General features: G+C 42.7%; 1 protein-coding gene across 1 annotated transcript in view; it reads right to left on the bottom strand.

Annotated features, from left to right (window-relative positions):
• MROH8 (maestro heat like repeat family member 8) overlaps positions 1 to 14,583 on the bottom strand; it is a 57,083-nt gene that overhangs the window by 31,069 nt on the left and 11,431 nt on the right. The window contains exons 5-8 of the mRNA XM_028118590.2: positions 9,239 to 9,318; positions 8,335 to 8,479; positions 5,276 to 5,371; positions 3,749 to 3,853 (exon numbers count right to left, since the gene is read on the bottom strand). Coding sequence (XP_027974391.2) covers positions 3,749 to 3,853; positions 5,276 to 5,371; positions 8,335 to 8,479; positions 9,239 to 9,318 — 426 coding nt within the window. The remainder of the gene's footprint in view (positions 1 to 3,748; positions 3,854 to 5,275; positions 5,372 to 8,334; positions 8,480 to 9,238; positions 9,319 to 14,583) is intronic.

Consider the following 14,583-nt stretch of genomic DNA (forward strand, 5'->3'; position numbering starts at 1 on the left):
CAAAGCTGTGCCATGTCTTCCATTCACTGACATAACCATTCATCCTGTCAAGAGGACTGAGCGTCACTTATGAACCGGGAATGGTTATGAGAACGACACTTCTGGCCACAGCACTGTGACTGGCACGGGGGATACAAGCTGTGGACGAAAGACAACATCCCTGGTCATGGAGGTGATATTCTAGTTTGAGCAAGACAAAATAGCAAAGGAATAAAATGTATTATGTATTAAATGGTCAAAAACGCTGTGGTGAGAAAAGAATGCACAGAAAAAAGACAGGAATTGCTGTTTTAGAATGATGAGGGAAGACCTCACTAATGTTGAAATGAGGGATGGAGCCACGTAGAGATCTGGGAGATAAGCATTCCAGGCAGAGAGATAGCAAACAAGCAAAAGAAATAGGAGGTAGATGAGGTAGATGGTATGGCAACTTAAGAGAATATTGTAATTTTAGATTTTTTCTGTGTGAAATGGGAAGCCATTGGAGAGTTCTGAACAGAGAAGGGACATGAGCTGACTCACATTTATTGAATCTACTGTGTGACATATTCTGTGCTAGGCACTGGGGATGTTACAGTGAACAAGACAAGCATAACCACCCATGGAATTTACAATCTCTAAGAGAAAAACAGACAATAAGTCAATAAAGAAACAATCAAACAAGAAAACCTCATCCTAGAAGCCCTAGGAAGGAAAGAGAGTGATGAGACAGAGTGTAAGCATAGATCTATTTGTAAGCAAAGGCCTTTTTGAGGTGGAAGCATTTGAACTAAGCACTAAAGAATGAGGAGGAGTTAGCTATGTGAAGAGTTGGGGAAGGTCATTCCAAGCAGAGGAAGTAGTAAGTGCAAAGGCCATGAGGCAGGAAGAGATTTATATGGTAAGGAATAGAAAGGAGGCCAGTGTCGCTGGAGTACATCAGGGAGTGCAAGGAGGAAGGCAGGAACTAGATCATACAAGACCTTGTATTCTAGGAACCGCTGGAAATCATTGGAGCAAAAGAGTGACATGGGTTTCAAGATGATAACTCTGGCCACGTGGAGAACTAAAAGGAACTAAAGTGCACACTCATGCACAAATGTTCTCAGAAGGAATAAATAAAATTGTGAATACTATCTCTGGATGATAACAACAACTCAATTAAGTTGATTTAAGAAAAGCTATGGGCCTCCCAGAAAGCTCCAGAAGACTACATCACACAAAATTCTTCCTACTGCTTTCCAGATGTTCACAGACTCCAATGGCACCTAGGTTTAGCACCCTTATATTATCAGTTCTCCCTAGGAAGAAAACTCTAAGGAAGATCTTCGGGGCCTAGAGAGAGATTGTGTGTAAGAGGGAGTCATGTGAAACTCTTTAGTCTACAGCCATCATTAGAGGTGGAAGAATGTAGAAGGAAAAACAATGTGATGATGGAATAATAGGGTAGTCAGTGATGGCTAGAAGTTACTTGTTTTCATTGACTAAAGAGAGAAAAAAGGAAGTAGCATTGTTTGAGGGACTGAATTGACTTCTGTAAGGAAGTGTAAAGTTTGGATGTACTTCCCAAATGTAGGGATCTAAAGGGGTATGTGCACCCCGATGTTTATAGCAGCAATGTCCACAATAGCCAAACTGTGGAAAGAGCCAAGATGTCCATCGACAGATGAATGGATAAAGAAGATGTGGTATATATACACAATGGAATATTATGCAGCCATCAAAAGGAATGAGATCTTGGGTGACTGGGTGGCTCAGTTGGTTGAGCGGCTGCCTTCGGCTCAGGTCATGATCCTGGAGTCCCGGGATCGAGTCCCACATCGGGCTCCCTGCTCAGCGGGGAGTCTGCTTCTCCCTCTGACCCTCCCCCCTCTCATGCTCTCTCTCTCCCTCATTCTCTCTCTCAAATAAAGAAATAAATAAAATCTTTAAAAAAAAAAAGGAATGAGATCTTGCCATTTGCAACGACGTGGATAGAACTGGAGGGTGTTATGCTGAGTGAAATAAGTCAATCAGAGAAAGACATGTATCATTTGATCTCACTGATATGAGGAATTCTTAATCTCAGGAAACAAACTGAGGGTTGCTGGAGCGGTGGGGGGTGGGAGGGATGGGGTGGCTGGGTGATGGACATTGGGGAGGGTATGTGCTATGGCGAGTGCTGTGAATTGTGCAAGACTGTTGAATCACAGTTCTGTACCTCTGAAACAAATAATACAATATATGTTAAGAAAAAAAAAAGAAGAAGAAGATAGCAGGAGGGGAAGAATGAAGGGGAGTAAGTCGGAGGGGGAGACGAACCATGAGAGACGATGGACTCTGAAAAACAAACTGAGGGTTCTAGAGGGGAGGGGGGTGGGGGGATGGGTTAGCCTGGTGATGGGTATTAAAGAGGGCATGTTCTGCGTGGAGCACTGGGTGTTATGCACAAACAATGAATCAGGGAACACTACATCCAAAACTAATCATGTAATGTATGGTGATTAACATAACAATAAAAAATTTTTAAAAAAGTTTGGATGTACTTCCAATGGGAGAAACAAGAAAGTTAGTGGGATGCCATCCTTTTAATAAGCATGACTGTCAGAATATTCATATCAAGGACAAATTCTCCTAAGGAAAATTAGCATTAGGACCTAGAATTCCTACCCCACCAACTTTTCTTCCAATTCCCAGGCCTTATTATGCAGACTGGAGAAATGATGGCTGGAGAACAGGAGAAGCTCTAGTGCTTGGAAGATCTACTAGGAAAGAGGAAAGAGATTCACAGATGAAGAAAGGAGTAGATAGAGGAAGGAGGATCTTACTTTTGAGGAACTCCTTTCAGAAGGTATGGGGGAGCATTCAGAAGAACTGAGAAGCGAGAGAGTGAGACAAATGAGAGGATTGATTGATTTTTTTTAAAGATTTTATTTATTTATTTGACAGAGAAAGACACAGCGAGAGAGGGAACACGAGCAGGGGGAGTGGGAGAGGGAGAAGCAGGCTTCCCGCGGAGCAGGGAACCCGATTTGGGGCTCGATCCCAGGACCCAGGGATCATGACCTGAGCTGAAGGCAGATGCTTAACGACTGAGCCACCCAGGTGCCCCCAAATGAGAGGATTTAAAAGAGAAGCCACAGAACCTTTCTCTGTGAGATGCTAGGAGATATTTATTTATTTATTTATTTATTTATTTACTTATTTATTTTTAAAGATTTTATTTATTTATTTGAGACACAGAATGAGAGAGAGAGAGCGAGAGAGCACATGAGAGGGGGGAGGGTCAGAGGGAGAAGCAGACTCCCCACTGAGCAGGGAGCCCGATGCGGGACTCAATCCTGGGACTCCAGGATCATGACCTGAGCCGAAGGCAGTCGCTTAACCAACTGAGCCACCCAGGCACCCGCTGGGAGATATTTAAATTGATTTATTTACATTTGCTGCTGGGCTTTATTACTTTAAATATAACACTGCACAGAGTCTAAGTCACTGTGGACCCTCAGATATTTTCAGGTCACATTTATTCCTTCCTTCATTCAGAAATATTTACTATATTGTTATGTTCCAGCTCTTGTGTTAAGCAACAGGGATGCAAGATTAATAAACATAGTACCTAGCCTCAAACTGCTCAAATTTTAGAGGGGCAGATATGTGAATAATGCCAAGTGCTATGGTATTACATGGCGCACCAACTGAATCACCAGTTCAGGGTCATACACTGGAGGGAAATAGGCAGTAATAGGATGGCTTTGGATCCTTCTTCTTGTGTGACTGAAGGGCTGCTTACCTTCAGGCTGAGATGTCTGGATAAGCACTTTAGAACTTGAGCCATGCTGGCTGTGGCCCGTTCCCGCTCATGGTCTTTGGTTGATTGTAACCAGGGGTCCATTTGCTGTGAAAAATAAAGGAAGCCTAAATGGTTTACCAGGAAGATTTGGGATAACACCTTTATTCTGTTTTGAACAAAATGTGGAGAGAGAAGGTTCACAGGTCACTACTATATCGAAAACGTCTTCCTAAATGATAAGCCAGTTTGGGTTGGAAATGAAAGTGGTGGGAAGGCAAATAAGGTATAAAGATTTGGGATCAGGTGGGCTGGCTTCCAAAGACGCTTACTTTCTAGATTTATTTTCCCTTCATCCCACTTTCTTCAATTATTTATCCTATTCTCTTCCTTTGGAAGGAAAGAAAATTAATGTCATGCTATTAAAAAACTCTGAGGATGGAGAAATTGCATCTGCCTGTAACAGTCAGGGAGGGATTCCTGGAGACGATAACATTCACCAGTAGGAGCTTCATAAAAAAGGTGACATTTTATGGCCCCATGTGGCCAAAGGAAAAAAAAAAGAGGTGGGATTTTCAGTAGAAAAAACAACTTGAATTAAGCTGCCAACACAGGAAAGTACAAGGTACAACTGGATAAAGGGGAGAAACCCAATCTGGCTGGAGTGTTGATGTACAAATAGAAGAGGAATGAGAAATAATGTTAAGGTCAGTTGTGGCAAAGATAAATGTCCATCTACACTTAGGCACAGATGATTAATAATAGTTTAAAGGGTTATTCCTTTCTGGAATATCTGCATCTTAAAAAGGGACAAGAGAGTAAGACGCTTGAACTGCAGTGAATGCGCTCCAATGAACAAATCCCTAATGATAGAATGGCATACGCTGGAATGGGTACAGGTGGGGACAGGCGGTTATTAATGACCTTGAATCCTGCCTGGTAGGCACCTGCCTATTCACTCACTCATGAGGTCACTGATTGAAACCATTCTATGGTAGTAAGCAATAGGAATTTAAGGAATAATAATAGTAACCATTAAACCACTAACTGAAGGCCATTTATTCAATATTCACCATAATTATTACCTCAATTTAAAAGTGAAGAAATAAGACTCTCAGAGATTACATTCTTTGCTGAATTTATAACCCATGAATGGCACAGAGTCAGAATTTGAAGCCAAGTCTGATGCAAAATTGATAGCTGATACTCTCAACTACTTTGCTATTCTTTTTTTAAAGATATATTTATTTATTTTAGAGAGAGAGAAGTGTGTGCAAGTGGGGGGAGGGGCAGAGAGAGAGGGAGAGACTCTTAAGCAGACTCCCCACTGAGTGCGGAGCCCAACACAGGGCTTGATCTCACAACCCCAAGATCATGACCCGAGCTGAAATCAAGAGTCGGACACTTCACCAACTCTGCCACCCAGGTGCCCCTATGCTATCTCTTAAAACTTAATCCTTCCACATTTTCTTCTTCCACTTTCACCAGTTAATAGAAATAGTTTCCCCTTCTCTCTGATATCCTATTTACCTTAAAAATGGTGTCAAGATTTTCCAAATGTGGGTCTTTTACTACCAAACTCTGGAGCATCTCAGAGAATGCTTGAAACGTTTGCCTGTAGAGACACTGAAAAGGCACAGGATCAGTGATGCCCCCACCCCCACCATGAAGTTCCCTAACACTGTACACTTTTTTTTTGCTTCTACACAGAAGTTTTTCTTCTTTCCAAGTTTTTATTTAAATTCCTGTTAGTTAGGGGCGCCTGGGTGGCTCAGTCAGTTAAGCGTCTGCCTTTGGCTCAGGTCATGATCTCAGGGTCCTGGGATTGAGCCCCATTATCAGGCTCCCTGCTCAGCAGAGAGCCTGCTTCTCCCTCTCCCTCTGCTGCTCCCCTGCTTGTGCTCTCTCTCTCTTTCTGTCAAATAAATAAGTAAAATCTTTAAAACAATTAAAAACAAAAATAAGGTGTTTAAAAAATAAATTCCTGTTAGTTAAGAGTGTAAAATTACTTCCAGGTGTAGAATTTAGTGATTTATCACTTACATACAACACCTGGGGCTCTATAGTTAAGCATCTGTTTCTTGATTTTCCTCTCTCTCCCCACCATGTTCATTTGTTTTGTTTCTTAAATTCCACATAAGAGTGAAATCATATGGTATTTGTCTTTCTCTGCCTGGCTTATTTCACTTAGCATAATATCTCTCTAGCTCTATCCACATCTTTGTAAATGGGAAGATGTCATCCTTTTTTATGGCTGAATAATATTCCATTGTGTATATACATATATATATATATATGCACCCCATCTTCTTTTTTTATTTAAGAATTTATTTATTTATTTGACAGAGAGAGAAAACAAGCAGGGGGAGCAGGCAGAGGGAGAGGGAAAAGCAGGTTCCCTGCTGAGCAAGGAGCCTGAAGTGGGGCTCGATCCCAGGACTCTGGGATCATGACCTTAGCTGCTTAATGACTGAGCCACCCAGGCGCCCCACACCACATCTTCTTTATCTATTCATCAGTCAACGAACATGTGGGCTCTTCCCATAATTTGGCCATTGATGATAGTGCGGCTATAAACATCAGGTTGCATGTATCCCTTTGATTTAGTATTTTTGTTTCCTTTGGGTAAATACCTAGTAGTACAATTCCTGGATCATAGGGTAGTTCTTTTTTTAAAGATTTTATTTATTTATTTGAGCGAGAGAGAATGAGAGAGAGAGAGAGCACAAGAGGGGGGAGGTTCAGAGGGAGAAGCAGACTCCCTGCTGAGCAGGGAGTCCAATGTGGGACTCGATCCTGGGACTCCAGGATCATAACCTGAGCCGAAGGCAGTCGCTTAACCAACTGAGCCACCCAGGCGCCCTATTTTTAACTTTTTGAGGAACCTCCATACTGTTTTCCAGAGTGGCTGCACTAGTTTGCATTTCCACCAAGTACAATACACACTTTTAAGGCTCTTATCTTGAGATTTTACTCAAAGGCACAGAACCAGTGTAAAAGTACTGGTAGGCAGTTTGTGAGCTGGGGTGAAACAAAATATTCATTTTCTTTTTCTTTTCTTTCAGATTTTATTTTTAAGTAATCTCTACACCCACCGTGGGGCTCAAACTTACAACCCATAGATCAAGAGTCACATGTGCCACCCACTGAGCCAGCCAGGTGCCCCACAATACATTCATTTTAAATGGACATCTCAGCATTACTGGGAACTCAGTTAACTGATTCTAACTACATTTGGGAAATTAGTTAGGGTCATCAAGATAGGTTTAAAATTTGACTTGTGACTCTTTCTGACATCTTGAAACAGAAGGGAATAAAGTCCCCTTTGGAAACTGCTTTACCAACCAGCTTACGAGCCGCAGAAGAAAATCAAGGCCCTTGCATTTCCTTCTTTCTGCTTGAAAGCTTCTCCTCCAGAGATATCCAGCTCCTCTTTGCAACTGTCACCTCATCAGGAAGACTTTCCCTGACCACCCTATGTAAACCCCCCTGTGCCTCCCAACCACAGTATTCTTTATCCTCCTCTTTCCCTGTTCAATATTTTTTTAAATATTTTTTTGAGAGAGAAAGAGAAAGTGTGCGTGTGAGCAGAGGGAGGGGCAGAGGGAGGCAGAGAGAGAGAATATCCATGATGAGCAGAAGCCTGACACAGGGCTGGATCCCAGGACCCTGAGATCATGATCTGAGCCAAAATCAAGAGTCAGATGCTTAATCAACTGAGCCACCCAGGCGCCCCTGTTCTATTTTTTTCATAGCACTTATTACCACCTGATATATTTATCAGCAGTTTTATCTCTACACTAGGATATAAGCTCCCCAGATGAGAGAGTATACTGCTGTATTTCTGTTGCCTCTCATCATGCTTAGCATATGGTAACTCTAAAATCTCCTAGTATATGAACACTCATCTTATTTTAAAGCCAAAAGCAAGGAAAGAAGGAATGAAGGGAACAAGAAAGAAGACAAAATAAAGAGAGGGGGTACCTGGGGGTGGCTCAGTCGGTTAGGCATCTGACTCTTGATTTGGGCTCAGGTCATGATCACAGGGTCATGGGATGGAGCCCCATGTTGGGCTCAGTATACAGTCTGCTTGTCCCTCTTCTTCTGCCCCTCCCCCCACTTTTGTGCGTGCATGTTCTCTCTCTCAAATAGGTAAAAATCTTTAAAAAAAAATAAAGAGAGAGGGGCGCCTGGGTGGTGCAGTTGGTTAGACATCTGACTCTTGGTTTCAGCTCAGGTTGTGATCTCATGGTCATGAGATTGAGCCCCACACTGGGCTCCATGCTCAGTGCAGAGTCGGCTTGAGATTCTCTCTCCCTCTCCCTCTTGTGCTCTCTCTCTCTAAAAGAAAGGAAGGAAGGAAGGAAGGAAGGAAGGAAGGAAGGAAGGAAGGAAGGAAGGAAGGAAAGAAAAGAAAATAAAATAAAAAATAAAGAGGGGGGAAAAGCTATTTAATTTAACTGCTTATTTTATTCACCAGACTTGGCTGAAATGATTCTTGGCTAGTTCCAAAAAATCAAATGCACTCTCAAAGGGCCATGATCAGCTGACGTATGGATGGCAAGTTATTAAACCAAAGCAGGAGTTACCTCTGTGTTGTAGGACCCACTTGGCATGATTTCCTGCAGCTGGATAAGAGTCGTTATGGAGGGCAGAGTGATTATACTTTTTGTAATAAGACAGAATAAATCAGCTCGATCTTCAGAGCCAAATAGCAAGTGGACACCTTGGTAGCTAAGAAAAGACAGTTTAGGAATAGTAAGCTGGGAAGACTTTGATTTGACAGTGGTAAGCAGGGGTCGAAGTAACCCAGGGGGAATGAGTGGACTAGTTGGTGTATAATTCTGGTGGAAGAGACAAAGGGCATGCTTGTTAGCCTGTTTAGACAAATCTCACAAAAGGCTGGAGGAAGAATTTCACGGCTCAGAGCCTCCATCCTTGTTCCCTGTCCCTCCCTGTCTTCCCAAGAGGGTACTGGAATGATATCCTTCCAGGCTTTCCTCCAGTTTAACCACGGAGGAAAGCCTGCCATAGTCTAACATGTAAACCATGATTTTCCAAAGGATGTTCTGCTGAATGTTTGTTAGAGGAATGGTGGATGGAACCAAGTTAAAAATCCTTTTAAATAGGATTTCTTGGAGCCTTTAATAAGTTAGTGTGCCATACAAATCTCCAAGAAAGATAAACAGCAGGCAGCCCTTCCAAATTTCTTGGACTGTGGAACTCTACTGTCATGAAGCACACACGAGAGTAACTTTCCACTGAATATACTTTGGACAAAACTGAACTCCAAAGAGGTTCCAATAAGGTCTTTCAGATATGATGATGGCATATATGAAATCAAATTTCTTACACAGAAAATATGCATTTGGCTTCCCCTTCCCTATATAGTTTGCAAAAGTTAAAAGTATGGAACGTGTCAGTTGGCTCTGGTCTTGGCCCTGACTGAGAAAGCAGGACATGTGTAAGGGGCAGGGGGCAGGTGGGTGTCACCTGAGGTCAGAGATGGTAACAAAGACCTCCTGGCGCACAGAGCTCAGGAGAGAATGCACAGGCTCCTCTTCTACCAGCATCTGCAATGAGGGGGCAAAAACTTTATTATTATTTTTAAAGATTTTATTTATTTATTTGACAGAGAGAGACACAGTGAGAGAAGGAACACAGCAGGGGGTGTGGGAGAGGGAGAAGCAGGCTTCCCGTGGAACAGGGAGCCTGATGCGGGGCTCGATCCCAGGACTCTGGGATCATGACCTGAGCTGAAGGCAGACGCTTCAACGACTGAGCCACCCAGGCACCCGGAGGTCAAGAACTTTAAAACAGAGTCGAGAACGTGTCAAGTCCTTGGGCTAGACGATCAAAGATGTAGATGGCCTGCAAGAACCACAGCAGGGACTTCATTAGGTCCTGCTCTTGGCTCCACAGGACCAACAGTAGAACAGTGGTCAGGCCAGGAGTTTATGCTCTGGAGCCAGAGCCTGAGGCCTGGCGCTGCCTCTTATTAGCTGTTTGAGCAGACACAAGTGATTTACCCTGCCCCTCTCCCCGCACCTCAGTTTCCTCTTTGTAAAGTGAGGCAACTGTACTGTTTACCATCCCAAGGTGGTTGTGAACACTAATGAACTAATTCATAATTCCTAGTAGCCCTTGAGAACTCTTAGCATCTGTTACTCATTATTTTTACTACTTGTGATTATTTCCAGTTTAGGCATCCTAACTCCTCTTTCTACCAAACAGCAATCTCTACTATAGTGTCTAATATTAGTATGTGACTTGTCCAAGAAAAGGAATAGCTTTCCAAATTCCAAATTGGCAGAGTTTGGAAAGCTGCCTTGCTTTGTTGGAAAAATCTGTAGAGTGACAGAGAGGAAAAAAGAGGCTCTGGAGCTAGACAGCACCTGGGTTTGGGCACTGGCTGTGCCTCTCTCTCCCCTTGTGACCCAGAACGTAGCATTTAACTTCCCTGGGCCCGAGTTTCCTGATCTGTATGGGGGAAAAGAGATAAATCTCGGGGAGTTAATATAAAGAGCAAATGTAAATGGTTGTTGTGGAAGCCTTCCTGGGCTGTCTACCCAGCCTCTCTGGATAATTCCCTGGGTCACAGAATGGGCACCTCACAGCCATGCTTCCGCTAAGTCATTCTGTCCCACTAACCACACCTTATCCAGACAGGAGTAGATTCTTTTTCTCAGCACTCTGGAATTGAGACCAAGAGCCTCGATCTTATTCCGGCTGGCCTACTAAAAAGAGAAAATTTAAAATTTGGGAGCACTGTGCCCTGTGGACGAGGTAACAGAGAGAGCCAATTTTGGGAAGAGAGGTGAGGGAGAGAGAGAGAAATCAAAGTATATACAAAGGAGCAAAGATGAGAGATGGAGAGAAAGTTCTGAGTATGTGACAGATTTTTTTGTTTTTTGCTTTTTTTTCTGGCTTCATTCTCTTCTTGGAGCATGTTGCTCTTCCATTTACAAGATTCTGGGAACGCTCAGTTATCCTAAGAACAAATCTCCCCTTTGGTGTTTCAGCAGCCTCTTGTGGCTTCCTCTTTCCTGCTACCAAAAAGACTCACCAGGAACTTAGTGTCCAGGAGGTGGCACTCAATAAATATTACTGTGTTCTCTCTCTTGCCCCTTCCTGACTTTTCTCTTTTCTTTCTCACTTTCCAACTCTGCTCAGATCTTGCTGGTGGCCTGATGCTCTTTCTTGTTTCCTCAAGGAACTCACTTAATTTTGTGGCTTTATAGTCTGGAAGGGACAAAGCACAGGACTCTGCCTTCAGCCTCTCAGGGCTCCACTCCCCCAAATCTAGCTGTCTCACGGGCATCACCACTAAGAGCATGGCTACATCCTGGCAATTTGGTGTTAAAAAGTGAGTTCATTATCTTCCTCCTCCAAAGGACACACCTTCCCAGCCTTCAATTGCTGTCAGTGGTGCTCTTTCCCAGGGCTCATAAAAGAGGTGACTTACAATTTCCTTTTCTCCTTTATTCATTTCCCGCATCCAGTCAATCATGATGATGGCCACTGTCTGTGCTGCACAGTTCTGGACTCTCCATCCCTACAGCCACTCACCTCATATGTGAATGAAGGCAGTGTCTCTTAGCTAAGCCACCAGGCCTGCAATTCCTTTTTTCAATCAGTTAGGTATGAAAGGCTTATTATTTAATCACAATTATGCTAACTGCAATGGGAGATTCAGAAGTGAGAGGCTATTTTTTGTTTGTCAAGTATTTGTGTAGTAGGAACCTCTTGGGGTGACTATCCAGATTACAGCAATCATCCTTCTTTGGGAATGGCTTCCAATACACAGAGAGGGATGCCCAGAAGTCACGCCCTTACTATATGATGTTGCCCCCAAACATGCCTAGTTGATGAAGGAGTGGAGAAGAGACCCAGTCTGGGCCAATCAGATTCTTTCTCCCAGAATCTAGAATTTTTGAGGAACAGACACAGATTGGGAGCGGCTAAAGGTCTGAGTCATCGTGATAGGAGAACAACCCCACCTTTGAGACCCCAGGAGTTGTCCTGGAATATAGTCTTCTGGAGGCTTGATTGTTAAAAGGCTTAGATTCTAAGGGAGATATCCCAGCATGCTTTTTCTTTTTTTTTTAACTAAGTGAGCCAGAGTTGATTGTTATTGCTCTCTCCAAGAAGAATCTTAACTAATCTTTAAATTTTTTATTGTTATGTTAATCACCATACATTACACCATTAGTTTTTGATGTAGTGTTCCATGATTCATTGTTTGTGCATAACACCCAGTGCTCCACGCAGAACGTGCCCTCTTTAATACCCATCACCAGGCTAACCCATCCCCCCACCCCCCTCCCCTCTAGAACTCTCAGTTTGTTTTTCAGAGTCCATCGTCTCTCATGGTTCGTCTCCCCCTCCGATTTACTCCCCTTCATTCTTCCCCTCCTGCTATCTTCTTTTTTTTTTCTTAACATATATTGCATTTGTTTCAGAGGTACAGAACTGTGATTCAACAGTCTTGCACAATTCACAGCGCTCACCATAGCACATACCCTCCCCAATGTCTATCACCCAGCCACCCCATCCCTCCCACCTCCCTACCACTCCAGCAACCCTGTTTGTTTTCCTGAGATTAAGAATTCCTCATATCAGTGAGGTCATATGATACATGTCTTTCTCTGATTGACTTATTTCACTCAGCATAACACTCTCCAGTTCCATCCACATCGTTGCAAATGGCAAGATCTCATTCCTTTTGATGGCTGCATAATATTCCATTGTGTATATATACCACATCTTCTGAATCTTAACCAATCTTAACAAAATGAGACACTTTGTCTCAAAGGCCTTAATGAAAGCCAGACAGATATTACTATCTCCATTTTCCAGGTGGAGCTAGAGGTTCAGAGAAGCTAAGTGATTTGTCTCAGATCACACAGGTTGTGCTTGACAGCGCTGGAATTAGAAACTGTGTCTTCTAATTCCTAAAATAAGTCCCTTTCTTCTTCACCGTTCTGCTTCAGGGAGCTCAGACTCTCACCAACACAAATGGGCAGTCTTCTCATGTTAGTTCAGTCTACTGTGAACTATCCATCCTCCGAAATCCTTCAGCATTTATTATCCATAACACTGAAGAGTCTTCCTGAAACGTCATTCTCATCCACTGCCTGCCTCATGGCTCAGCTGATCCAGTGCCTGGTCAATGCTGAGTGTAATTTTATTTACCAAACAACACAGTAGTAGTAGGATTTTGTGGAGGACCCCAGGTGCAGAATTAGGGTGGACTCCCAAGCTCAAGTCTGACATCATTAAGATTCTAGAATCACAGGTCTTAGTGCCCATGTCTGCTGTGGAGCACCAACAGCATCTAAAAAGCACCTCCTCTGCCATTCTGCCTTGACATAGCCAGGTAGTCATTTGCCAGTCAAACCCCTACCCCCTGGTCCCTTCTGTCTACCCAATCCAGCACATCCTTCCAGGCTTACATCAGGAGATCTATCTGGATTAATTTCATGCCAATCTTGTCATCTTTACTCCATATCCTAGTTGCCATTGCATTTCTTCTTTTCTATTGAAGTTCTCAACAGAATTTTTATAGCTTTTTTGACTTTGAGGTAAGACACACAACAAACCGTACATATTTAAAGTGTATAGTTTGAAGATTTTTGACTTAGGTATGCATTCACCACAAGATAATGAACATATGGATCACTTCAAAAAGTTTGTTTGTGTAAATTTTGTAATTTCTCATTCTTGTTCCTCCCCATTCTACTCCTATTTTCAGGTAACTACTGATCTGATGTCACTTTACACAAGTTTGTATTTTCTGTAATTTTATTTAAATAGAATCATATGATCTATATCTTCTTTGTCTGGCTTCTTTCACACAGCATGATTATGTTAAGATTCATTCAAGTTGTAGCACGTATCAATAGCTCATTCCTTGTTTGTTTTTTAAGAGAAAGAGAGAGTGTGCAGGTGCGCGTATGTACATGCAAGCAGTGTCAGAGTGTGGAGGGGCGGAGGGAGAGAGAGAATCTTAAGCAAGCTCCACAATCAGTGCAGAGCCCAGCAGGGTTTGATCTCATGACCCTGAGATCATGACCTGAGCTGAAACAAGTCAGACACTTAACCAACTGAGCCACCCAAGCACCCGTGTTCATTCCTTTTTACTGCTTGGTAGTATTCCATTATAAGGATATACCACAATTTATTTATCCATTCATCTGTTGATGGACATTTGGGTTGTTTCTAGTGTTTAGCTATTACATATAGAGCTTCTATGGACATTTGTGTACATGTTTTTTTTTTACATATGCTTCATTTTACCTAGGAGTAGAATTGCAGGGTCATATGGAAAGTGTTCTAGTGGGTGTATAGTTTGATCTCATTGTGGTTTTAATTTGCTTTTCCCTAATCACAATGATGGAGCATCTTCGCATATGCTTATTTATAAATCTTCTTTGGTGGAGTGTCATAACACATCTTTTCCCCTTCCTTTCCATATTCTGTTCATAGCTTCTTTGGGTTTTTTTATTTGGATACTGAGGAGGCATGCATTGGCATGGGTCATGAGAAGACGGGCAAATGCCTTACCATTCTTCTTTATAATGGCCCTGGCTTTCCACTCCTTGTCGATTACTCAGCAGAAGTGCCTCTCCTCCTGGCTGTTGGAAGCTGTACTCTTTTAGTCCCTGCACATGACCTTGCAGGGACTTTGTAGACTTGTCCAACGATGCAATGACCCATGCAATTCTCTCACGGACACCAACTACTTTAACACCTCTAGGCTGTACCTGCTAGCTCAGATTTTGGTTGATACCTGAAGTGGGTATTTTACTAATGGTTGGGCAGATCTAGATGGAGAG

Source organism: Eumetopias jubatus, unplaced genomic scaffold (genome assembly GCF_037043125.1).
Source record: "Eumetopias jubatus isolate StellerSeaLion01/CBP00866 unplaced genomic scaffold, mEumJub1_p1.0 scaffold_9, whole genome shotgun sequence".
NCBI classification, from domain to species: domain Eukaryota; kingdom Metazoa; phylum Chordata; class Mammalia; order Carnivora; family Otariidae; genus Eumetopias; species Eumetopias jubatus.